The sequence below is a fragment of the Siphateles boraxobius genome, unplaced genomic scaffold (assembly GCF_051911475.1).
Source record: "Siphateles boraxobius isolate OS27281-9 unplaced genomic scaffold, OSU_SipBor_1 65, whole genome shotgun sequence".
Taxonomy (NCBI): Eukaryota; Metazoa; Chordata; class Actinopteri; order Cypriniformes; family Leuciscidae; genus Siphateles; species Siphateles boraxobius.
The window spans coordinates 22,213,046-22,237,367 of NW_027509192.1; the positions used below are offsets into that span (position 1 = coordinate 22,213,046).

Here is a 24,322-nt window from a genome sequence, read left to right on the forward strand (position 1 = left end):
TTGTATTAATAAAAATCAATGGACGCGTGTCACCGGATTTACAAATGCACTTCTTGCTTGTTGCTTGTTAATTTAATTTAAATTAATTAATAAAATGAATACTTTAATTGTCATAGTTAAAATAATTAAATATTATTAAGTGTCCCATTTTTGCTCATTTATAAATAGTATTTATATCTACCACCCCCTCAGCACCTGGGTTAAAAAATTATTTGGCGCCACCATATTATAGCGGCCCACGTATTAAAAATAGTCGAGTCTAAATAGGGCTCCGCCTCCGGCTCATAATTACATTTAATGCCGTCAGCCGGGATCAGACACAACGTGCACGGGTTGGCCGTGATTTTTGCTTTGATTTTTTTTTCCCGATCTGGTATTCAGTTTCTGAACGGTGTAGGCACAAGCCAACAGTTTGGTGAGGCTGTCTGAGCCTTATGTCATAATTTTTAATTAGTCACGGTAATACCGTATACCCCGGTAAAATAGGAAGGAGGTTTGACGGTATCAAAATTTGGATACTGTATATATATACAGTACGACGCTCTAAAAGCTGTGCGCCAGAGCATCCGTGCCGAGCGTGCCCTCGGTCAGGGAATAATACAGGTCGCAATGGGTCGAGTCGTGAGAGGCAAACAGATCTATCTGTGCGTCCCCAAACTGGTCCCAAATCTGAACCGACTGGGGATGGAGTCGCCAATCTCCCGGGAGGGGCTGAAGCCGTGAGAGCTCGTCGGCTGCACAGTTCAGGGCTCCAGGGATATAAATGGCATGAAGCGACCTCAGATGCTTCTGACTCCATATGAGGAGGTGGCGGGCGAGTTGCGGCATACGGCGAGAGCGTAGACCACCTTGATGGTTGATGTACGCTACAGTGGCGGTATTGTCTGAACGGACTAGTACGTGTTGGTTCTTGAGCACGGCCCGGAAGCGGCGCAAAGCAAGACGTACGGCCAGCAACTCGAGGCAATTGATGTGCCAGAGGCGGCGGGGTCCTGTCCAGGAGCCCGCGGCAGCACGTCCATTGCACATGGCACCCCAGCCCGTGGAGAAGGCATCTGTCGTTACAACGACGTGCCGCGAAGCTCGTTCCAGGGGCACTCCGGCCCGTAGAAAACTGAGGTCCGACCACGGGGTGAAGTTCTGACGGCAGGACGGAGTAACTGTTACTCGGAAGGTGCCGTGTTGCCATGCCCACCTCGGGACTCGGTCGCGAAGCCAAAGCTGAAGCGGTCTCATATGAAGCAATCCGAGCGGCGTTGCCGCGGCTGCAGATGCCATATGCCCCAGGAGCCTCTGAAAGAGTTTCAGTGGAACTGTCTCGAACTGTCTCAGGCAAGTCAGCAGTGACTGCGCGCGCTCGCTCGTAAGCTGCGCGGACATGGCGACCGAGTCGATATCCATACCGAGAAAAGAGATCCTCTGCACGGGGCAAAGTTTGCTCTTTTCCCAGTTGACCCGAAGGCCCAGACGAGGTAGGTGCCGGAGCACTAGGTCCCTGTGTTCGCATACCTGGTCTCGAGAGTGAGCTAGGATCAGACAGTCGTCGATGTAGTTCAGGATGCGAACCCCGTGTTCCCGAAGGGGAACAAGGGCTGCCTCGACGACCTTCGTGAAGACGCGAGGAGACAGGGCTAGCCCGAAAGGGAGAACCGCGTACTGGTATGCCTGCCCCTCGAAGGCAAACCGAAGGAATGGTCTGTGTCGAGGGAGAATGGAGACATGAAAGTAGGCGTCCTTCAGGTCGATTGCTTTAAACCAATCCTGGGGCCGCACACATTCGAAAATGCGTTTGGCAGTGAGCATCTTGAACGGCAGCCAGTGAAGGGAACGGTTCAGCACACGCAGGTCCAGGATTGGCCGTAACCCACCGGTTTTCTTGGGGACAATGAAGTACGGGCTGTAGAAGCCGGTCCTCATCTCGGCCGGAGGGACGGTCTCGATCGCACCCTTCGCCAGCAGGGTGGCGATCTCTGCTCTCATGATAGGGGCGTTGCCACCGACCAAAGTGGAGCGGACTCCCCAGAAGCGGGGAGGAGACCGCGCGAACTGAATCGCGTAGCCGAGCCTGATGGTCCGTGCCACCCAACGGGACAGGAGGGGAAGCTCTAGCCAGGCTCCCAAGAACTGTACCAGCGGGGTCATACGGACCACAGACTTCCCACCGATGGTGCAGCAGGGCGGAATGACTGGCCCGGACGTGGACGGCATAGCGGCCCGGTGTGGGGGCACAGTCATTAACCGCGCCCTGGCAGAGGAGACCAGGGAAGGAAGAACGTTCCACGGGGGTCTGCTCTGCCAGGGGGGTGGCGACAGAGGCGGAAGAGAGCGGCACGGTCCGGGGACGGCGCGCACTGTCAACCGGCTCTGGAACAGAGGGGGACGAGGGGTGCACGGCTCAGGGGCGGCGCACCGTGTCGTCCGAGAACTCTGTGTGCTCAGGGATGGAAATGTTACTTCTTTCTTTAACCACATTAGGGTGCTGCCCACCCGTGGGTGAGCAGCGGGGAGTGGAGAACAAAAGATTCTCCCCCGGCCCTCCACCGGGGGAAGGAGTGGTCCTGCTACCATCTCCTGAGAAGTAATCTTCAACATCCCTGAGCAGCCCGTCTCAGGAGCACCGCTTGGCCCGGCGTTTAGCGGGGGGCGGGGCTGGAGAGGGCTGGGGCGCCTTCTTACGGCTTCCTCCGCGACCGGGCCCGGGTGGAGGCTGCTGCTTGGGCCGGGCGGGAGGGGCGGGAGCCGCAGGAGGGCGCCCTCGGCGGCGAACAGACTGAGGGATCTGCCCGGTCGGCTGGGTGGAGGCAGCAGCGGGCCGTCGGGGCAGAATGTGCTTGATGGCCTCAGTCTGTTTCTGGGCGGTGGAGAACTGTTGGGCGAAGTCCTCCACCGCACCGCCGAATAGGCCGGCCTGGGACATGGGGGAGTCGAGCAGGCGAGAGCGCTCAGCATCCCGCATGTCAGCCAGGTTCAGCCATAAGTGTCTCTCCTGGACCACAGCTGTGGACATCACCAGACCCAGGGAGCGTGCGGTCACCTTCGTCGCCCGGAGGGCGAGGTCGGTGGCGGCGCGCAGCTCATCGAAGAGCCCTGGGTCCGTCCTACCCTCGTGCATGTCCCTTAGCATCTGGGCCTGATAGACCTGCAGAGTGGCCATGGCATGCAAAGAGGCAGCCGCCTGTCCCGCCGCTCTGTAGGACTTCGCCACTAGGGTAGACGAGAACCTACAGGCTTTGGATGGGTGCTTAGGCTCGCCGCGAGAAGAAGCACTGTGAGGACACAGCTGCATCGCAACAGAGCGCTCAACCGGGGGGAGCCCAGTGTACCCACGGGCGGCTGCCCCATCGAGGGGAGGAAAGGCGGATGAAATCAACGAGCGGTCGCGGGAAGACATGGGAGTCTTCCAGGACTTCGAGATTTCATCATGCACGTCCGGGAAGAAAGGTATTGGGGCAGGCTGAGGACGGGAAGCCGCAGCTGCACCCAAAAACCAATCGTCCAGCCGCGAGCGCTCAGGACAGGGTGGAGGGTTCCACTCCAAACCAATGCTCGCGGCCGCCTGGGAAAACATGGCCGTCATCTCTGGATCGGACTGAGCCACAGCCGTATTCACACCCGAGGGTGGCAGCTGTGACGAGTCGTCACTTCCAGACGAATCAGACCCGCCTTGTGATGCTGCGATTGACATCGCATCTTCCTCTGGAGCGCCAAAGGACACCCGCGGGACCTCAAAGGACGGTCCCGCGAGGATCCCCTGAACGCTCGCGGGTTGCAACACTGGAGAAGGTGCTGCGGGGCACGGACGAATAGTCGGCGCTTTGTTCCACACAGTCACCCTCAGATCACCCTGGCCACCAGCCGAAGTAGAGCCTCTCGAGGAGGCGCTAGATCGGGGTGTGGATGAGGGGACTCTCACTCTTGCGAGATCATTGAGTCTCGATCTAAGTGTTGCGATGGTCATGTTCCCACAGAGAGAACATGACTCATCCACGAGCACTGCTTTAGCGTGATTAAAGCCCAAACACACCAAGCAGCGCTCGTGTCCATCAGAGTCAGACACCAGCCGACCGCAACCAGAAGTGCATGGGCGAGGCATCTTTAAAAAGACGTGCCGCGTGCAAGCTCTTTTTGTGAGAGAAACTCAGTGCTGAAGCGCCCGCGGAGAACACACTCGCTGGCAAACCACGCTCAGATAAGCAGGAAGTGTGCACTCGCCGGGAGATCGCCGTCACACCAACACTGGAGAGTTGCTCGTCTCGTAAGAAGCTGACAATCAGAGGTAGCTTAAGGAGTGAAGAATTACACTTGGCTCCGAAGCGAAAACATATCTGCCTGTTGCCGGCGTCCTCCTTTTATACCCACGAGGTGGGGCGGAGTTACGTCATGCAAATTCCGCAGACCCATGGCATTTCTTTGCCATTGGCTTGTTTTGTAATACTCGAAGTTGATAGGCTTTCTAAGCGAAACCCCATTCGTCGTCATCCGACGTAACTCGGAGTGACAACGAAAGGGAACTCTGTATATTCGTGCAGTTTGTGCATGTCAAAAAATCAGATCCGATTTGAAACTTGTGACATATAAACGCGCACATCAACCCGATTACTTTATTTATCATTCATGTAAACACCTTGTTCGGATTCATCAATCGTATTGATTTCATTCCGATTGTGTCCATGTAAACGTAGCAACTGACAGCGGCAAAAGAGACGCATGCTCTTTTCACTTGTAAAACTCAAGGGTGTATGGGTAATGTAGTCTCTGCTCTCGGTGGGACGAATTAGGAAGCGTGCCGTGCATTGTGAAGGGCGCTCTGAAAAGCGACAGCGCAGCCAAATGATAAAAACAGATGTGCAAATGAGCGTACCGGTACGCTAAAAGCACGTTCTGGGCGCACGGAGAGGTGGCGGTACGCTCAAGAGCTATATTTGGAAGTGGCGGTACTGAGTACCGGCGCGTACCGGCCCACTTAAAGCACTGATTTTCTGTTAATCGAATGCTTTTTAATCTTTGCTTGCAAATGAACAAGCATGCAGTTATTTGTTGCGAAGCGACACGTGTATTGCCAGATATATTTAATATATCATGATGAATCACGAGTTGAGTATTTGCGCTAAATCTGCGCAGATTTGGCTTATACGAACTTCCCCAGCAAAGTGAGTAAATGTAACCCGCCAAATGGGCTAGTGATTTGACACCGTTACCCGTCACAGTTGATTTTTACCCGCATTTGGCAGGTTGGCGGGGGTTAATTTCAAACCCTGTTGATAATCACCTATAGGAATGCCACGAAAATCGAAACCTACCCGCCAACCTGATCCAAATCCATCCACATCACCACAGAGGCACTTGAGCGTCACCCATAAGTCATTGCACATCAGACACCTTCTATTTCCTAAACGCATCAGAGCCACCTGATGCCAGCCATCATTTTCAGCCCAGGATCAATTGAAATCCTGTGTCATTGGAAACTCTGTACGGATGAGCTAATGAAATAAACACAATTGGATAGCAGAGAGTGTGGGTCAGGCCAGAGTAAGTGCCTATTTACCTGAATGAGAGGCTGGTATAATGTATTGGAGTGGATATCACATTAACCTGCCAAAGCCTTTTTAAATGGGGTCCAGGGCTTAAACTGATTTATCTATTGGCTCCCCCAGGGGCACTTTACAGTGTGCAGCCCATCCAGCTCACCCATCAAAGTAGATATCATTACTGCTCAGTCAGGCCAGCGCACTACACTAACAGGTGTGTGTGTGAGCCAATGCACGTGTGCGTTTGTGCTGTAACCAAAAATAATAATAAACCCAAACGGGCACATTATGTTAGGTAACTAGATGTATTTCTGAAAATTCAACAGTGGGATTTTATACATTAGGGATTTGATTGGATCAAAGTGGGCTATACTTAGCAGAGCGGAGTCAAGGGGTTGGAAAGTATGAGGGATTCATAACATCAGTGAAAATTAAACGAATTCTGTCATGTTCGCCGTATTGTCAGTCACTTTATATTAGGTGTCTTTAACTATTATGTGCTTATATAATAATAAAAATAATTGTTAGGTATACGATGTTCTTATTGTGTTGATGTTGAATTGCTGCTATTGAGGTGGATCCGGTATAGGTTTAAGAAAGGGTTAAAAGGTAAAAGAAGACTCAACAGTGTAATTACAGCTGTATTTACGTGCAGGTATTTTTTAAATATAAGTTCAGTGTAAAAACCTGTATGTACACAGTGGCCCTCATTTATCAAAAGTGCGTACACCAAATTTCCAGCGTACACCTGGCGTACACCCAAAACCACGGTGACTTTGATATTTATCAATATGGACGTTGGCGTACGGCACGCTCAAATCCTACGCCAGGTCAGGAGGTGGTGTACATGTACGCACGTTTTGAGTTAGTGTGGAAATGCGCAGAAAAACAATTCCTAACACCACAAAACGCACTGACAAACTAAAAGATATGAGGAGCTCTTTTCCAAAACGCGATAAACACCATTTTTAAAAATAAATTTGTATTTTATTTCTATTAATAAACTAGTGTTGTATCTGCAAAGATAAAATTGATGATCACCATCTCGGTAGTGAACGCGCCTATAGAGACAGTAGCCTATTTCTTTTCGTTTATAATTGTTTCGTTTAAAGATATTTCAAGCTTTCTTTATAGATATATTTCTCATGTCTGTGAGTAATATACTGAGTTACGGTTAATTTGTGATGAGATGCGCCCCAGTTCATGTGCAATGCAAGGGACCGTGCTCGCGCCTCCATGTCATGACTCATGATTATATTGTCTGCTATTTGCTTCTTATTTATTTAATCTAGGCAATTGGTTGATGAAAAAAATATTAAAATTAAGATACAATTTATACAAAACGAAATTCACTTTAAAGAAAGGCTTTCTACAAAACAAAACTTAATTAAGTGGCCAAAATCATGTCTGAGCATGTCTCCCGATATATTGCGCATCCTATCTTAGCCTATGTTCACTTTTCATAATCAACATAGATGGGGAAAAAATTACATTATTATTTTTTAACAAATATGAAACTAAATGCACTTAGTTAATGGCTACAACTCGTAGCCTAATAGTAGGCCTGAATATTGTCATCATTACTTTTTTCAAGTTCGGCACGAATTACTATTAGCCTAAATGTGTTACTAAATGATTTGAATGTATTTTTAACATTGTTGTATTTAAGGACTGTATTTGTGTGTTATTTTTAAATTATTTGTTTTATGTGGTGGACAATATTGGAACGTGACATTGGAAATATTTATTTTATTTTTACTATTTAATTTATTTTACTATTTATTTTGTTTGGCTTTTATTTTTTTTCATGCAGTTGCACTTATTTAATTTATATTAATTTATAGTATGAGTCCCTGATTATATGTTGCATGTTCTCTTCTTGTTGTTTTTGTTGTCGTTTTTTTAGACAAAAAATTGATGTATTTATAGCGTTTTGGAAAAAAAATACAATTAACTTTGAATTTATCATCAACAATATTGTTGTTTGATTTAATAATAATTTTTGATGATGGTGATGGTCTCGATCTCCAGAGAAGTGTCTCCTCTTTGCCGTCTTCCGTGTGTCCATGGCGTAAAATGAGGGTGTGGGGGAAGCGGATACTTGAATATATAGGGGCGTGTTATTCTAATGACGATCGTTTTCAGCCGCGGCATTTATCAAGGGCAGGTATTGCGTACACCTGGATTTCAAAGGTACGCACAGCTTCATAAATCAGGCGGTGAGAGGAGTGTAAGCATATTCTTACGCCAACATATACGACCGTTTCTACGCAAGAATGATAAATGAGGGCCAGTAAGTGCATTGTATAAAATGACCAATTTAAATTACATAGTGGACTAGAACATATATTAGTTAAAGACACTTTAGTTGGACTTTAGAACATGAATGAAGATATTTTGAGCAGTGGGTTTTAGATATAATGGAAGTCAATGGGGTTGAATGTTGTTTGGTTCCCAACGTTCTTCAAATAATTTGTGTTATATTCCACCAGAAAAAGAAATGCATACTGTCATGGGTTTGTGGCAGTGAAATCCAGACACTAGGAACAATAATAACAGGAACGCAGAATAACTACACACTTACAACTTATTGTAATCGCAAGATAAAGAACTAAGGGTTAAAATACATAGGGAGAGTAACCAATGGAAAACAAAACAGGTGTAGAAATAATTAACAACCAAAACGATAAGGAAAAAAACAAGGATACAGAACACAAGCACAGAAGAACCAATCTAAAACACACTGAAACACACATAGGTTTGGAACGACATGAGAGGCGGTGGAAATGTATTAAAATGTTTGGATTTTGAGACAAACATTTGGAAGAATATGGACAATTAATGTTTAAAATAAGATATGGAATGTGCATTAAAATCAGATTCAGTTTATTTTACAGAATAAAAAAAATATATTTTTTCAATACTTATTTCCATTGGGCTACTTAAATAGCACTAGATATTAAGAAAGAAAAATAATTAAGCAGAATTTGATTTAATTTTGACTTTTAGCTCCCTGATCAATGAAGGACGGGGGGCAGAGCTGAAGTGTTTCAGAAGCCTGTTATAACTATTATTTTTGGTTTGTTCTTGTTAGTGGCGAAGAAATTACTTACATTTATTTATTTTTTCTTGTTCTTTTAAAATTTTCAAAGCTTGTAAGTACGACATTCCATGAACTTCCAGTTGTCTGAGTGAAATCTTGGTACAACCACAGCTGTAAAACCAGCACCCATCTAAGAAGTAAATTAATAATTTGCATGCATAAAATGAAAGAAATGTAGACCTTATCATGAGAACTGTTTCATTTGTGAGATAAAAAGCACTGCATGATCAGAGATAACATTTACACAAAGAACAAACACTGTATGTGAGAGCGAGACTCGACTGTACACAGCAGAACAAAGAGACTGAGGAGAAAAACACAGAAGATTCACACTAAATATGAATGCTAATCGCAGAAATAAACAAAATATAAAGTAATCTATTAAGTACAGTCATGTGTCCTTTGTTCAATTTGTTGTTAATGGACATTTTTGGTGCCGTTATCGGATGGTAATAATATAAGCATAATGTCTGTGATGACATATTTTCTCTTTAAAATTGCAAATTAAGGTCTCAGTGATTTTAATAAGGTTTTATTTATTCATTTATTTATTACAACTTGTGCATTATGTCCTAAAACTTATTATATAGCATTTTTGTGTGAGAAATAGGATTTAAGTTGTTTTCACAGAAAATCTTGATCTTGCTAGACAGTAAAAAAGCAGTTTGAACAATCTTCTAAACATTTACGTTTGTGTTCCACAGAGGAAACATGGAAAAGTCAGTAACACTTTATTTTACAGTGACCTTATTACAAGTTACATGTAGTTACCACAGTAATAACTTTAAATTAAGCAAACTAAAGCAAACCCGAACCCTATAATAAGTGCATGCTGTTAATTAATATTACTCAGTACTTAAATGATTAATTGCACTGTGACAAGAGCCCTGTTTACACCTGGTATTAAGATGCCTTTTGGTCGATCGGATCACAAGTGAACGATGTTATAAATGTGTAAACGGGGTCTAAAACGTTTTGAGCTTGTCCACTTTTGACCACTTTCAGAGATAGTTAAAAACACATTTGACCAGATTGCTTTCGGAGTGTAAATGCTCATGTGGTCGAATGTGTTCAAATAGGCCTACTGACCTAATGCGTGAACATTATGGGAAGCACTCGAGTCAGACGGGATTTAAACTGTGTCGCCTTGAGACCCAAGTTTAGTTTAAAGATGAAAAATGTGCCAATCACAATGTTCTCTCATCATTCATGATTTCTAACACACACTCACAGTGTTCGGCTGGTCTTTTGGCTCTCAGAGCAGAAACTAAAGCTGATGCTCTAAGTGTTTCCCGTCGTTTCTGGTCGCGTTCATGTAAATTGCGTGAGCTTATTTTGTCCATTAGATCGATAGTTCTGAAAAACCATACATTTACCCGCCCATAGACCCTCCCCTCGAAAAAATCAGGAAAGAAGTGGTTGAAAGTGGACAAAAGAAACGGTTTTAAAACACCAGGTATAAACGGAATGTGTCTCCCTCGTCTACTTGTGATCCGATCGACCAAAACACATCTTGATACCAGGTGTAAACAAGGCCAAGGACACAAGATTAAGTGTTCCTGAGAAGTCTCCACTCACCTCATCTGGTTGGGTCACCACCACAGCTGGTGTTCCTTCCTCTAGATCACATCTTCTCTGTTTAATGCGATCCTCATGATCTTGTTTTAGTTCTTCCTGATCAAACCCCTCGTTCTTCAGGATCTGGTCAGCTTCTTGTTCTGTAGGATCGTGCCCGTGACTGTGGCTTTGACTGGCTGTGGACTCATCTGTGAAGGCCAGGGCTGGTGCTGGAACAGAGGTCTCGAGGTCTGGCTCTAGTCCGTCTCGGTTGAGATGTTTTAACTCACAAATGCGCTGCTCTGATCCTAAACTTTGCGAAGATGATGGAGCGAATTCATGTGTTGAAAACTCAGACTCCTAAAAATACAGAAAAGAACACATACATTTTTAGATCTGTCAGTTCTTCCAAAAATTTAATCAAATTATTACATGATATGCCATTTAATTAAATGTCACTATGAAGTTTATTTCCATATTATAAATCACTGGCCTACAGTTCACAGAAATCCATTTTGCATTTAAGTAAGGGCTGCTCACAAACTGTAGAAAATGTTTGGTCAGGAGACCTGAAAAATGTGCCTATTAATATAACAGGAATAGTGCCTATTCCTCTTCCGTACTATCAGACTCGGCTATACGATTCAGTTCGCCTGATGTCCGCCCAAGTTCAGCACAGTTCGTTACACTTCGGTGTTGAGCAAATGTGCCCTGTCATGCGCATGGACTCTCATCATTCCTCTGAGTACATTCTCAGGGACGGGCCATGATCGTAGACATCATTAATTCTGCACTTCTTTGCTATTGTGCTTTCTTTCCTGCAAGATGGGTTGAGTAGGACTATCTCCCTCCACCATCAAAATGTTAGTTGCCTCTATATTTGTTGCACATCATGATGCAGTGGATACAAATCCATGGGGAAGCACGACTTGATCGTCAGGTTTCTGAGGGGAGCAAGGAAACTATATCGTCTTTTGCCCCCTTTATACCCTCTTGGGACTTATCTCTGGTGCCTACGTGTCAAATCGCTGCTTCCCGTGGGCACCCTTCTCATGAAGCCAGTTTTCACTGTAAACCCGGTTCGAAGTGTTGGCTTGTTGCGCCATTCCCCTCCTATGGACTGGATACGTGCGCAATTCTTGCTCCAGTGAGTTCCTCTTTAGCCGAACCCTGTCGAGTTCCTTCATACCCTTCGGCTACGGACGTGGCGGAGCGTCCGAAGCCAGGCCTTTCACTCGTATGCTCTGGTGGAACCTGTGTTAGGATGGGTCCATATGTTGTGATACCTACAGCGATCCCATATGTGTATTCTTCCACGGTACGGCTCCCTGCGGCAAGCCCGTGTCTTCCCTCAGGCTCTGCCGTCACTGACCGGTTGAGTCTCCTCCCTGTTATAGGCTGGAGCCACCCCAGTGATTTTCCATATGTTGTACTGCCCAGTATCCGCCCAGTCCATATGTGTATTCTCCACATGTTACCTCCCTACGTATTTCCTTAAAACAAAAGAGAACGCTTTCCCAGTGGTCTTGTGGAACAGCAGTGTCTTCCCTGTCCTACGCCCTGTCCCATCTCCACCTCAAATAATGCGGGGGGATCAGAAAGTTTTTGTCTAGGCACTGGAAGGTGGCAGCAATAGTGGCGGTTTAGTTGGGATCCCAATCAGTCGACTACGTCGAACATGAGAGAATGAAAGGGAACGTCTTGGTTACGTATGTAACCCTCGTTCCCTGAAGGAGGGAACAGAGACGTAGTCCCGTCACCACTATTGCTGGACCACCGCTGACTTGAAAACAACTGGTGCGTGCATCCACTTTCATTTTTATACCTGCGCCGTGGGGCGGAGTGTGAGATGCAGATCTCGCATGCCAATGTGCATCGGCTCGTTTTAACAGTACTCGAAGATGATAGGCTCCCTTAGCGTGATCCCAATCAGTAGACATGTTACATACGTAACCGAGAAGTTTCCATACAATTAAAATTGTGCAAACTGAAATTGTGAATTGAAAATACGTCCAATGGAAGCACGTAAATTTTGCAAAAACTCTCATAAATCGCAAAAAAGTTTTTCAGGCAATTTGAAAAATAAATATTTCACGAAACTGCAATGGAAAAAGTTTTTGCGCATTTACAGGTCACCTGATGTAGATGACACAATATGTTTGTACAGAATACGAGACAGAGTTCTTTATTAAATTCATAAAAGACAAAAGAATTACAGGAATACTAGATTCTAAACCTCAAAGAAATGCCACAATCAAGACCTCGAAGCAGATATGAGGGAGAAACACCCAGAAACACCAGCCGCTCCAAGTGTAAGGGTCTTTCCTTACCATTAATGTTTGGATAACACACATCTCCTTCAATTAATTATAATGGCCAGGGCAGTGGCTGGGATATACGTAAACCCACCAACATCCGTCGCCATGGTTTTTGGAATGAATTATCACGAGAGGAAAAAATGACGTTTTAGTCGCACCATCGTCATTTAGAAAGAAATCGCAAAAGTTTTGCGCAAATCTGTAATGGAAACACACCTACTCTAGCTTAATTCAATCTATATATGCAACCCTGTTACCCATTCTGGCATATTTATTGCTCAAGTCACACCAAACCATCATTAAACAAACATTACCGCACTAACTTTCTGTTATCGTCACCGTAACAGCATCGTGTGCCGTTTTTTGTGCTAATCTAAAACGGGTTGACAAGCACAAATACCCTTTAGCTGAGGAATAACATTTCACTCAACGCCGGCATGATTACTCTTCATTAGCCAGTAATGTGACAGTTTGACAAGTGCAGTGGCTGTTTTAGTCACCTGCTGATGCATGTACACGCCCCAGTGGAGATGAGACCTCTCTGGAAGTGGCCATTAACCACAGTTCATCTGTCAGACTTCAGTCCACACTCAACCTCCACTACACTTCATTTGGAAAGAGAAATCCCAGTGGACTTTGTGTCATTTATAGGAACGTTCATGTTCATTAAGACCTCAGGGGTAGCCATTTATATTTCAGTGCTACACTTGGTGTTGAGGCTTGTGACTATTTACTTTTTTTGTAAAAAAATAGTTCAATTTGTATTTGCACATCCATTCCTTTTCTGAAACAAAACCCTTATCCAAAATGTTTTAGATCTTTCCCACATGCCAGAACCCAAAAACTGGAAATCAACCAGACAAGTGCTGTAGCTTCCTTCAATGAGACGTCACATTACAATATCCCGGCATGCTTCCCACATGTCACAGCTGTTCTTGCCTCCATTTTCACTGGCATGTCATGTCTTTCATTAGACAAGAATGTCTCAGTAAAATGTCCCCCCATTCAAGTTGGATTTAAACAGTCAGGTCCAATGGGTATTCATTACACATGGATTGGTAACTGGCTAGGAACTTGTTTTCCTATACATAATGGTCGGATGTGTAATCCAAGCCTTTTGTAATTAACTATGAATGAATTCAAGAATGTTAAAGAATGTTAATTAAATAAGAATGTTTGCATGTGGCCGCTTGTACTTTGGCCCTGTCTGGACAATGACTGATTTGTCTTGGACTGAAGAAAATGTAAAGCATTTGATGTTTCTGATACTTGTGCAATGAAGTAATTTCACTGTTAAATTTGACAGGAATCTAATTAATCTGAAGATTCAGTGTTGGGATAACAGGAAATGACCACAGGATAACCACATGACTTATTCATGTTGACATGAGAATGATGTGATAAAATTGCTAGCTATTTATTTTTTAACGTGCAAAATTTCGGACTCGAATTTCGGACTCGAATTTCGGACTCAGGGTAAAGGGACCTTAACTTTTGATGCGCAAAAGAAGAAGAATGGGGTCCATGTGAATTACACAGGCAACACTTGACTAGATATGCATCTGCCAAGAATAGTAGTCCCATTGCTAAAAGATCAATTTAAGATCACATTTTAAATGGAAGAATTAATATAAGCACTTTAACAAAAATATAAGCTGCCCATTTCTGCGATTAAACACTCCAGAATATCTTGCCACATAGGCTTCTATTTTAAGTGCAGTTGTGGCTGTTTTACAAACTGAGGTACAAAACTAAATTATTTTTTTGTAGTACTCATCACAGACAGTATTGGGGTAAAGCTTTACAAGTAATGTGAGTTAGCCTATGTAATCAGATTACTTTATTTTGAGTAGCTAGTAGAGAAGAGCATTACTTTTAAATTTACAACATAATATCGGAGTTACTTTTTCAAATAAGTAACATGTTACTTTGTTTTTCCATGAATCGTCTGACAGCTCTCCAGTCCCCAAGTACAGAGGAGTTGTGTGCGCTGTGTGTAAACATGAGGCTTATTGTAGTTCTAACGGACAGATTTACTAAACAGGGCAAATTAGCGTCAGAGCAATTCCATAAAAGGAATTCCATAAAAGTGGAAAGTTCTGCGTGTGATCTACTCACAACGCGCATATTAAAGAACACAGCCGGATAATTTCCATAATGACAAAGAGCAAAATGAGCAAACAAAGCGTAATTAGCATCTGGTTTAAGACATGCTTTTTGGGGGATGTTAGATAATGGCGCAAATATCAGTAAATTAACTAGCGCAAAGCTTAGTAAATCACATTGCATGCATGATTCATTTGAATATTCTCCTTTCATAAATATTGCGTCAGAAAGGGAAACTCCTACAAATGCATATGCAATAAGATTAGCTGAAAAAATAACCCTGTCCACGCCGTTACAGCGCTAATTTTTCACTGCGTGTCTTTTCACTGGTTCGCTGTTAGTAAATCTGGCCCCAAATGTGAACATGCATTTACTCATCTCACTTGCACAAAACAGATTCAGTATTCCTCAAAATTAATAAAAACAGTGAGATGCGACCTCAGGATATTACGCAAACCTTTAACAATTAAATATGTTAAATAATACAAACATACTTTATGCATTTAATCTCACTTTATTAACCAATGTCTTTGATGATCAGCAAAAATGACTTAGATAAGCATCACATTTGTTTCTTTTTCTTTTTTTTATTGCTGAAGTAATGTGTTGATCTTTCTTCTCCTGTGTCCTTTTTTATGTTATTAGCAAGCCCAGCCCAGGTGATAAAAAGTAAAGCAAATTTAACGTAACGCATTACTTTCCATAAAAAGTAACTAAGTAATGGAATGAGTTACATTTTTTAGTTAGAAAAACAATATTGTAACCATTACTTTTAAAATGAACTTTCCCCAACACAGGTCACAGACGAGCTTAACTTCTACTAAACTCTGGAACATTTCTTGAATAAACAAAAAAACACATTTTAGCTAAAGAGTACTTAAAAAATGTTCTTAAAGTTCTGTAAAGCTTATTCGAGCAGTGAGCAATAAACAGAGAAATTAGACCCGTTGTTATACCATGCTGACAAGGCTCTGAAACAAATGTGTCACAATGTCCAGTCTGCAGCTGCTGTGGACACTTTAGTTAATCCAGTGTTCATTTCCATCTATAGATACGTGATATCCACAACAGCGCCTGAATACTACGAAGCTCAAAGCCACAGAATCCAGGGCCAGGAAGGACACCACAAAGAGGAAATGACACAAACAACAACTACCTTACAGGATAAACGTCCAGAACATACAGAAACAAGCAGGACAGGGCTAATCGTTGCTAGTATTAAAGCTCAGGTAAGCTGAGGAATTCCCTGAAGAATGGAGAAAGGAATTCAGTATTAACAAGCAATTGGTGAACACAGATATTTATAACACGGCTTGAGCAAAGTTTGTCTAAAACAGGCACTATTACTCACACAACTACAGGGACAGGTTGACTTTTTAACACTTTGGTTGTTTTTTTAACTCAACTATATATCATTGTTAGGACAAACTTATTTTTATTTAGTGTAGATAACACTAAATGTACCCACAGCCATGAAAAAAATATAAGATAACATTCAACAGACTGTATCCATCTTTATGAGCAAAGCAACTGCTTAATGAAGTCATATCACCATAAAACTGACTGATGCATCAAATCTGATAATGTTTGTGGAAGGAGAGCATTATTCATGCACCATAATCCTCAATCAATGTTAATTTATAGCCACTGGAGTTATTGACTCCTTCTGAATAAAAGTATAATCTTCCGAGGCAAACGATTATACACTGTAAAAAGCAATTTCTACCTGATCTGTTCCATTATACTGTTGTTGGTCTAACCTGATGTAGTACGTTTGAATCATATTAAATCATATTTTGCACTTTTAAATAATACAATTAATTTGGATGTTACTAAGTGAAGCATATTTTAACCCTTCTTGGCCTTTTTTACATTGTAGGTTTCATTTCATGTAGGTGCATTTACTTTCAGGAAATCGTTATTTTTAAAGTTCAGAAAACCATGGATCTCTGCAGGTAAATCATATATAACACTGTCAGCGTAACACTTCACAGGTTCATCAGCTGGCGAATGCTTTGGGGCTGCAAAACAAGCTTAAGTCAGAGGTTGTGGTGTTGGAAAGAGGAGCGTATTGTGCAATACTATATATAGTGTAAATGTGCATATAACTGCATACTGCACACTAACACATATTTGTTTTTTGTTTTTTTTAAACTATCTTGTCAATTCTTGTGTCTGTTGAGCTTACCTTTTCCTCGACTGCAAAAGCTGGTCTTTTTTGGTTCATGGAACTGGCATCTAGATCAAAATTTATTAAAAAAAATAAATAATAATTAAAAAACAAGATTAAAACTGCTGAGTGTCAGTGTAAATAGACACATTTGTGGATAATAAAATGTTTAAATGTTCCAACAGAGAAAGTATTTTGCAGGTTAACTGATCTACAGCTATTTCAGTCTTACTTTATCCGGCATTTAAATGATTATGTATGTGTGTGTGTGCCTGTAAGTAACTAGAATGCATTCATACACACTATAATCAGTTGTATGTTCTTATGAATAATTGCAACCATTATCCATTATAATACTTACCCATAGTTATATAAAAGAGTATAATGCATCAACACCCAGTTTCAAGTGGTATTGTCTAGTGGTTACAGTTATTTATGGAACTACATAATGCATTATAAAGGGCTTGATGCATGAATTATACTTTAATGAAACCCTACTTTATAGGCTACACTTCAGACACGGAGCAGTGCTGTATTAAGCGCTTGAGTCTATTAATAGAGCTCGCAAATGAGATTAGTCACCTCTCTGCATGTTTAGCTACATTGTTCAATGAATTCAAGCGATACCTTTATGTTTTGTTGAGAGGTGTCTAGATAAGAGAAGATGTCTATAATAATACCCTGGCCGACCAGCACGCTATAAAGAGCGCTTTCAGGTGCTTCTTTACCTGTTCCAGCAGGCTGTGTCTCAGCTCGCTCGTGTGTTGTTTGAGAATCATGATCCTCCATCTTCGGTCGAGAGGTCGTAACATTCCCGGTCTTTCTCAGTCGGGTTCGTGGAAGTCATGTTAATAGTGCAGGGATTCCTGAGCGCATGATGTCAGAGGATCTCGCGCTCAGAGGATTACCTCACCTGTCTGCGTCCTCTACTGAACGCGACGCGACGCGACGAGCTGAACGCGCGACGATTCGTTCATAACAGCGGCACTGCGTAGCGAATATAACTAGAAGGGTGAGCGCATTCGACAGGGTACAGAACTAACTTCAGAAAATAGGCTACATGTTTATTAGCAGCCCTATAGCCTGTTGTTTGGCCGCGGTGCCTCAATTGCGTTGCTTCCAGTCAGTGTAAACACAGTGTAAACATTCGCTGCGCACTCCACAATATGACTTACATTTTTTTTCTCATTGCCGGTTTTACACCGAAATCTGTGACTCACCGACCGTACAATCATGCGCTACGTGGCCTATAGTTATGGTTACTGTTGGGGGTATGATGACGACAGCGCCTACCACGATCACGTAGATTCTGGGCACATAATTATGTTTAATACGTAAACTACAGAATAAAACATGTAATTTAATCTAAAAATGAACTAGAATACAAATCATCCATTTGCTATCCATTTTCTATGTAAACGACTATGGAAAATAATTAAGTCGCTAAAGCATGTCGTTCACACGGGAAAAGTGATCGCGTCCGAGAACAGTCCGACGGAACGCGCGGAAATGGATCAGAACAGATTTGAGGCCGTCGTTTTAACTATTATTATTAATTTGAACTGTGCACATAGGCAATAATGATTTCAAAACCAGTTGGCGCAGCAGAATGAACCACCTGTGTATGATTGCTGAACAAAATATATATTTGTATTAAAAATGTATTGAGCAACAGATTTTGTGAAAATAAGTCATAAAAGTGGTTTATTTTGTTTAAAAATCTTACAGACACTGGGTGAAACCAGCACGGGCCAAAAGACACAGAGTAGCCAATTGATACAAATACGCTAGCTTCTAAGTTAATAGCCTACTTGTTCAAAACAATCACTTAAGCAAATATTGCAATATTTTCCCTTTATTTTGATAAATTAAAGAATTCATTTTTATTCAATAAATATATTGTCATTAAAATGTTAATATAGCCTACAAATATATTTTAAAAATACAAAAACAACATTATTTTAAAAAGTAACGATTCTGAAAGCATTGAATGATATCCTTTAATAATTTAATTTAGATTTACTGTAGTAACATTAAATCATATTTTATTATATCGTATGATTAATATCATATTTTTAAATATGATGCATGGTTTCATTATACATATTATCAGGTGGACACCAAATTATTTATAATACATGATATTTAGGCCTACCATCTGAATCTAACCATGACAGCAACAGTCTGTCCCAACTGTTCGTCCCAACAGCAGGGCATCTTTTACCCAAAAATACCTTTAGGATTCTTCCAATATTGGAAAAAAGAAATTCATTTAATTAGCTTGAACAAAACTTAAAATCATTAACAAGACATCTGTCTCAAAATATAGTCAATTTTAGCGATTTAATTTGCTAGTTAAATCTACATTAAAAAAAACAACAACAAATTATTAGATCACAATTAGCGCAGAATCAGCATCTTGAAAAGCGGGTGTTTGGGGAAGTTTTTGTGCCATCTAGTGGTTTAGAGGAAAATCAAATCAAGGAGCCTTTTACCCCGGTGCATCTTTAGCCCCGCTGCACCCTATCTAGTGTCCCGAAACATTTACAAGCTGAGTTTGATCCTGTTATGGCATGTGCTAAAACTGAAAGTTTACTTTTCTTAGATAGATGTTTAAAAATGATTAATAGCGAACGACTTCAAGAATGTGTCCTGTGTTGAATTGAACTTGTGTTTTTAACTTTATATACTAGTGAGATGTTGAAAAAAGATGCGTATAGCAACCAAACTGCGCTTGAGGCAGTGGACATTTAAAACTGACGAAACGCAGAGAGAGAGAGAGAGAGAGAGAGAGAGAGAGAGAGAGAGAGAGAGAGAGAGAGAGAGAGAGAGGGGAAAACTCAGCTTGAGCTTTTCTTTCCCTCTCCTTGAGGAAGCGCGCGGACCTCGAGACTCTTCTACCGGTAACCGAAGACACTTCTCACTGCTCGTTTAAGTTCTTCATATCAGGACTCGGTCAGCTTTGCGTCTTTGATTTGTTTCCCCTTCGATGGCTCATAGGATGAGTGTCTTGGCTCTCGGGCTCGTGAGGAGACTCTGGCAGTGATCTGGTCATGGCGTTTCCACAGGGATACTTGTACCAGTCTTCGCTGTCTCTGTACTCGTGTCCCCCGTACGGCCCCGGCGCGGTCCCGGGAGCGCGGGCTGATGATCTGGGACGGTCCTCTAGCGGATCTGCTTTCGCCCCGTACGCGTCCTCATCCTTCACAAACACTGCACTCTTCAACTCCCTCCAGTACAGTCCCGAGTCCACCGCCCCCTTCACTTCATACGGGGTGAGTTTACTTCAATAAACACCATGTTTGACTATATTTCAGCAGTCTGGAGTTTATTATCAGTGTTGTTTATTTTTTATGATTATGCATTCCAGTGCCTATACAGTTAAAACGTTTTATTATAGGCTAATTATAACTATTAGTAGGTCGATTTCACCTTGTTTCTGCACTTAAACATATAGCCATAAAGTGTTTTTGACGACGCCAAAAATTTTTTTTAACCTTTATCAAAGTAAACTGACTCTTAATTCGCTTACATTTGTTCTTGCGCTTTAAACTTTCATTGGGAACGCAGTAAACAAAACCCTTCAAAATATAGTTAACGAATAGTGTGCATTAATTGTGGAATTTCTACATTCTATCCCTCAGAATATTAATTGTTTTCATTTCGTTTTGCTTACTGGCATATATATATATTTATTTATTTTTCGTGGGGAGCTTTCATATTAATATGCTTCAGATCATTGTGTGAATATAATCTTTTCTGTGAGATTAAGATACAATTTTCATCACGTTCGGTTAATATCAGAAGCACCCTGTCACATTTTAACAGTAACAAGAAGAGTCTAAACCGACAGATCATCATGGAAAACAGAGAGTCTGCTGTGCTTTCCTCCTCGATTGTAATCTTTATGAATTCCTTGCCCAGGGCTCCCCATATGAGTCCTCTCCAGCCATGACGGGCTCCATCGGCTATCACCCGTACGCCGGTCCCCTGGGCGCGTACCCGTTCGGAGACCCCGCGTACCGGAAGAACGCGACGCGCGACGCCACCGCCACCCTGAAGGCCTGGCTCAGCGAACACAGGAAAAACCCGTATCCCACCAAGGGCGAAAAGATCATGCTGGCCATCATCACTAAAATGACCCTCACTCAGGTGTCCACCTGGTTCGCCAACGCCCGCAGGAGACTGAAGAAAGAGAACAAAATGACGTGGACGCCACGGAACAGGAGTGAGGATGAAGATGAGGAGGATAGTATTGATTTAGAGAAAAATGATGAAGACGATGAACCGCTCAAAACAGCCGAAACAGCACAGACGACCAAAGATTCAGGTGTTCATTTCCCCCCATTATTATGTGCGCGTGGTTGTATTGTTATTATATTTGGTATAAAAAGTGAAATATTATGTTTGAACTTATGTCAGAGAAAAATAAGGTTGTAGCTATATGACAAGGTGAAATCTTTTTGTGGTTTAACAAGTAAAAAAGGAAATACAATTATTGCACCATGCATGAATATGAGTGCAACTTAATCATTATTTTCAAGAATTATAATAGCCTAATACACTTCTGGAACTTGTGGGTCATGAATAATACGTTTTAATACTTTAAAATATCTCAATATATATATTTAAAATAATAATGACCTTGACAAACAGTCATGAGGATCTAGGGGTTCTCTGTAAAATGTCATGTTTTATTTCTTCTTCTTTCTTTTTTTTCTTGTCACGCGATGACAGAATAATCTCTGTATGTTAAACCACATTCTTCGATTTCGTTTAGTAATAAATCATATTGAATATTAATATAGGCATAGTAGCCTATAACAGATAAGCTACAATAACACAGTATTTTAATACAAAACAAATTTAAAAAAATGATTTGCAGGCTTTTAATGACACTTTTTTTCCTGACAAGTTTTAGGCCTAAATGTTTTTTGTTTGTTTGTTTGTTTTTTTGCCTTCACATAAATCTTTACCTCCCTTTTAAAGTCTCACAAAAATATTTAAAACATACTTTTTATTGTAACCTATTTTTAATAACTCGATTGATTTGTGGGGGGAGGGGGTGGCATCTGTTGTTGTTTTGTGTTATTTGTAATATTAACGCACGCGCCTTTCTAACAAGCCTTTTGTCATGCCATCGCAGTTGGCGACGAGCGCGCGGGAGATCGCGACGACGCGACGGATAGCGTCATCATCGACTGCGAGGAAGAGGAGAATCGGACAGTCTCTGAGTCCCCGGGGCCCACGACCTCCTCTCCCCAAACCGAGCTGAGTGAACCCAAGAGGGCCCTCAGTGAAACCTGCAACGCCACATCTGTCGTTCATTCTGCGAACCCGACCCCTAAACCCAAACTGTGGTCTCTCGCTGAAATCGCTACCTCGGATAAGAGAGCCGACGCGTCGCCGCCCGCCGGGTCCCCCGCGCAGTGCCCCTTCCCCCCCACACGTTTCTACTACACGTCTCCGTTCTACGCGGGATTCACGAACTACGGCGCGTTCGGCTCCGCGTCAAACTCAACGCTTCTGAACGGGATTAACCAGACTGTGTTACACAGAGCGAGAGACAGCAAACTGACTCAGGACATGAGCAAAGATCTCACGTTTCAGCACAGGAGGCCCAATATGTAGTGCTGGTTTAGCTATTTATTACAGGCTACATTATTTCTGGTCCGAACGGGACTTTTCAGTGTGTGACGAACGACAAATGAAAATCTCCGATAAAGCATACAACTTTTTTAATATTTAAAAAGGAAATGGTATTGAAATATTCTTTTTCTTTACATATCTATTGTAAAATATTTGTGCAAGAGGCCAAAGCTACTAATTTAAAAGATTTTTGTAATCTCAATCAGCTGTTAAAATGAGTTCAATTGTTGTTTTAACGGATCTGTGCACATTACACACTTTGATCATGTGCCATTTTGCTAAATCTACTTGTCATATCGAGGGGAAAAAATCTCTTTTCAAGCAAATTTCCTAATGCATATTAATGCATCAGTGGTATTTAATTTGTGCCTAGTAAATTATGCATATGTTATCTTGAAACTTTAAACACACAAATCACACCCATTTTATGAAGAGATTTTGAAATAGATATGTGTGAGGTGTTTTATGGAACAGAAGAGGAACTACAGGGTTTTGGCATCAGGTCCATTATCATGACATTCTCTGAAGATATCATTTAAGAACATTTAGATTCAATTTTTTTTTTTTTTTTTTTTTTTTGCAGCCAAGCTATTCTTCATATCATCATATTCTGACCCCATATGGATTATTCTATCATCTGTTCTTCACAGAATGGTGTGCAGTGCCTTCCTGATTTGCTCTCAACTGTGCTACACTACATGGACTCAAAGAGAACACTCAATAACTGTAACCGTCGCCTCCTGCAGGCATAACACAGCATAAATTGTACATTTAAATAGCACAAGTCTACGTTTATTGCAGGGGGATTATGGGACAGTACTCTTAAGTGGAGGAGATATTAAATTTATGCTCCATAAAGCATCTTCTCATGAAAAGTGTGTTGCTTTTTTCCTGCGATGCGGAAAGAGCGAGAGGCTAAAAATGTTCAAAGACCATTTTAAAAGGTATTAAATGTGTAAATTCAAAATTTAGTAAACTCTTTGCAAGAATGACAGGATTAGCACAGATTCCCCATTCCTGCAGTCCGACATCAACAAACATCAGAGAAGCGACTCAGGCCCCGGGGCTTACAGGGCCAATACAACGCTTTTGTACACAAAACCATGAAAAGAGGCAGCAAGGACTTGAAAAGCTCTCTAATCCCTCCAGTAAATTCAAAGTTAGGGTGTATATTTATACGTGGCGCAATGCTATTTCACAATTCAGTGAATTCAAAGCTTTGTAACTGAAGAAGCTCCATCCAAACTATCCAATCATCTTGTGACCAATGTCACATTCAACAGTCATTTTATCGTTTCATTGCTTTACAAGGGGTTTAATGCAGCTAGAGATGAGTTTTCTTTCTGTCTCTTTTCTAGACCTGTAAACACAACACATCCCAGTAATTGCTGTAAAATGGGTTCTGAGCGCACAGCTGATACACTTATTTCTAATATATCTTTTTCGCATAGCTCTGTTATTGCCAGCTGTTTAACATGCTCTTATACAGAGACTATCTCTAGTTTTAATAACATGTAATGTGTTTTAAATTAATTACTCTTTCTTTGTAAAATACCTTTTTTCTTTGGGGGGGGAGAGGTTCAGGGATATGACAAGAAAAATCTGATAACTTTATTACAAAAAAATGTTTGCTCCCAAAAATAGACTTGCACTGACAACGATGAATTTTCTTGTGAAAATATCTTCTAATACTCCTAGACTCATAAGAAAATAAATGTTCTTTATTGAGATTGATGTTCCCACCTTTAACATGGAATCTTTCCACTGCACAAGAGTGGAAAAGGTTCTTTAGATTTTTGAAATGTTCTTCACACAAAGAAATAAATGGTTCTATTTAGAACTGTTCACTGGAAATGTTTCTTCTTTGGCACCTCTGCAAAAAACCCATTTT

The 24,322-nt window shown here is 41.9% G+C and overlaps 2 protein-coding genes across 6 annotated transcripts in view; one reads left to right on the plus strand and one right to left on the minus strand.

Moving 5' to 3' along the window:
- The window catches only part of LOC143721223 (uncharacterized), a 132,609-nt gene extending 114,915 nt beyond the window's left edge, over positions 1-17,694 (minus strand). For 4 of the 5 annotated variants that reach the window (XM_077211504.1, XM_077211503.1, XM_077211500.1 and 1 more), the window contains exons 1-2: positions 17,511-17,694; positions 10,210-10,548 (exon numbers count right to left, since the gene is read on the minus strand). In XM_077211504.1, the coding sequence (XP_077067619.1) occupies positions 10,210-10,548; positions 17,511-17,594 (423 nt within the window). In that variant the 5' untranslated portion in view covers positions 17,595-17,694. Of the gene's footprint in view, positions 1-10,209; positions 10,549-16,800; positions 16,847-17,510 lie in introns of those variants that run through there. The other variant, XM_077211501.1, reaches the window with a different exon arrangement.
- A 1,641-nt stretch (positions 17,695-19,335) lies between these two features.
- irx5b (iroquois homeobox 5b) lies at positions 19,336-23,306 on the plus strand. The gene is made up of 3 exons (XM_077211505.1): positions 19,336-20,057; positions 20,707-21,112; positions 21,929-23,306. Exons 1-3 carry the CDS (start codon positions 19,836-19,838, stop codon positions 22,411-22,413), a joined length of 1,113 nt encoding a protein of 370 aa, XP_077067620.1. The 5' UTR covers positions 19,336-19,835; the 3' UTR covers positions 22,414-23,306.
- The last annotated feature ends 1,016 nt before the right edge of the window (positions 23,307-24,322 follow it).

Bases quoted from the DNA above. Each gene is read 5' to 3' on its own strand.
- irx5b (XM_077211505.1), top strand. From the start codon at position 19,836: ATGGCGTTTCCACAGGGATACTTGTACCAGTCTTCGCTGTCTCTGTAC. The intron at 20,058-20,706 runs GTGAGTTTACTT...TTCCTTGCCCAG, and splicing joins CCCCCTTCACTTCATACGGG to GGCTCCCCATATGAGTCCTC. The intron at 21,113-21,928 runs GTGTTCATTTCC...ATGCCATCGCAG, and splicing joins ACAGACGACCAAAGATTCAG to TTGGCGACGAGCGCGCGGGA.